The sequence below is a fragment of the Aplysia californica genome, unplaced genomic scaffold (assembly GCF_000002075.1).
Source record: "Aplysia californica isolate F4 #8 unplaced genomic scaffold, AplCal3.0 scaffold00590, whole genome shotgun sequence".
Classification (NCBI taxonomy): Eukaryota; Metazoa; Mollusca; class Gastropoda; order Aplysiida; family Aplysiidae; genus Aplysia; species Aplysia californica.
In genome coordinates this window covers 259639-261111 of record NW_004797860.1, presented here as the reverse complement: position 1 = coordinate 261111, position 1473 = coordinate 259639, and the positions used below count along the sequence as shown (strand labels likewise).

Below are 1473 nucleotides of genomic sequence, written 5' to 3'. Positions count from 1 at the left end.
ACACACACACACACACACACATACACACACGCACATAAACACACACATATAGACACACACATTTAAGCGTAGACATAGCCACGGTCCAACCTTATTTTCGCGCTCTCAGTCATCTATCTATCTATCTATCTATCGATCTATCGATCTATCGATCTATCTAGCTATCCATCCATCCATCCATCCATCCATCCATCCATCCATCCATCCATCCATCCATCCATCCATCCATCTATCTATCTAATAATGATAATAACAATATTATCCTGTGTGATATATAACAGCCTGTATGTACCCATCCCCAGGCCCGCCATGGTGGAGATCACAACGTTATATCCTGGCATACTTTCTGCTCACGGGACAGATGAACATTTACTTCCAACGAATCAACTTCAGCATTGCCATCGTCTGCATGGTGAACCACACAGCTGTTGGTTCGCCCGGACGCTTTGGGACCTCGACCAACCAATCGTTGCAGGCACTCCAGTCATATGACTCGTATTCCTCCAATCAGGACACGAGATTCAATCAGCAACTGCTTTTTGCGCTGGATAACTCTTCTTCAATTGCTTCGTCCCAAAATTATTCCACATACAGTTTACTTTTGTCTAAGAATACGACATATAGAGGCTATGATGGACAGTTATTAAACAAGAGTGGAACTTTACGTCCTGGAGACAAACCTTTGGACTCTTTACTGGGCTTTGGTAAGGGCGGGGGTCAAAAAGTGAGTGGACGTGCTGATTCTAGTAACAGTCGTTTGGGACAGGATGCGAGTGAACTCCCAGAGGAAGGAGCGGAGCCAGAGGACAGATGCTCCAGCCTACGGGCTGATTCCACCGACGAGGAAAAAGAGGTAAAATAAATACCGTTTTGTTTTTAAAATTGAGATAAGATAAACGGTCAACAAGAATAGATAGCATTTGTAGAGCGCATCCCCGCTCAACAACAGGCTCTATGCGCTTTACACTATATTAACAAGAGATAAAAGGATACGATGATTATCAAAAATGCAAACCCTCACCTACAACAAGCAAATCAAACAACAACTTCATTTTGTTTTTAAATATATATAGATGCTGCTTTTACGCCCCCATCGACTCAGTGTAAGTCATTTAGGACGCTGGCTCCGACCATGCCGGTCGAGGCTAACGTGGGCTGAGAATGATAAAACGTCTGAGTAGAACGACAAGGATACTTGTTATAAAACAGTCTCTGATTGTGAGGTGAAGCGCCAAACCCCTAGGCTACATGACAGTCGTCGGTTTAACTGTAAATGATAACAATAACAACAACAACAACAACAACAACAACAACAACAACAACAGCAACAGCAATAACAACAACAACAGCGATATCGTTCAACAACAACAACAACAACAACAACAACAACAACAACAACAACAACAACAGCGATATTGTTTGCAAAGAATAGGTGGGTTTTTTTAAATAATGAAAGAAACGAAGAGGCTGCCT

The 1473-nt window shown here is 42.4% G+C and overlaps 1 protein-coding gene across 1 annotated transcript in view; it reads left to right on the top strand.

The window, feature by feature from the left end:
• The window catches only part of LOC101847902 (uncharacterized transporter slc-17.2), a gene marked incomplete in the record, with an annotated part of 29220 nt that overhangs the window by 4520 nt on the left and 23227 nt on the right, over window positions 1-1473 (top strand). The window contains 1 exon segment of the mRNA XM_013087473.2: window positions 303-853. Within this exon segment, the coding sequence (XP_012942927.1) occupies window positions 303-853 (551 nt within the window).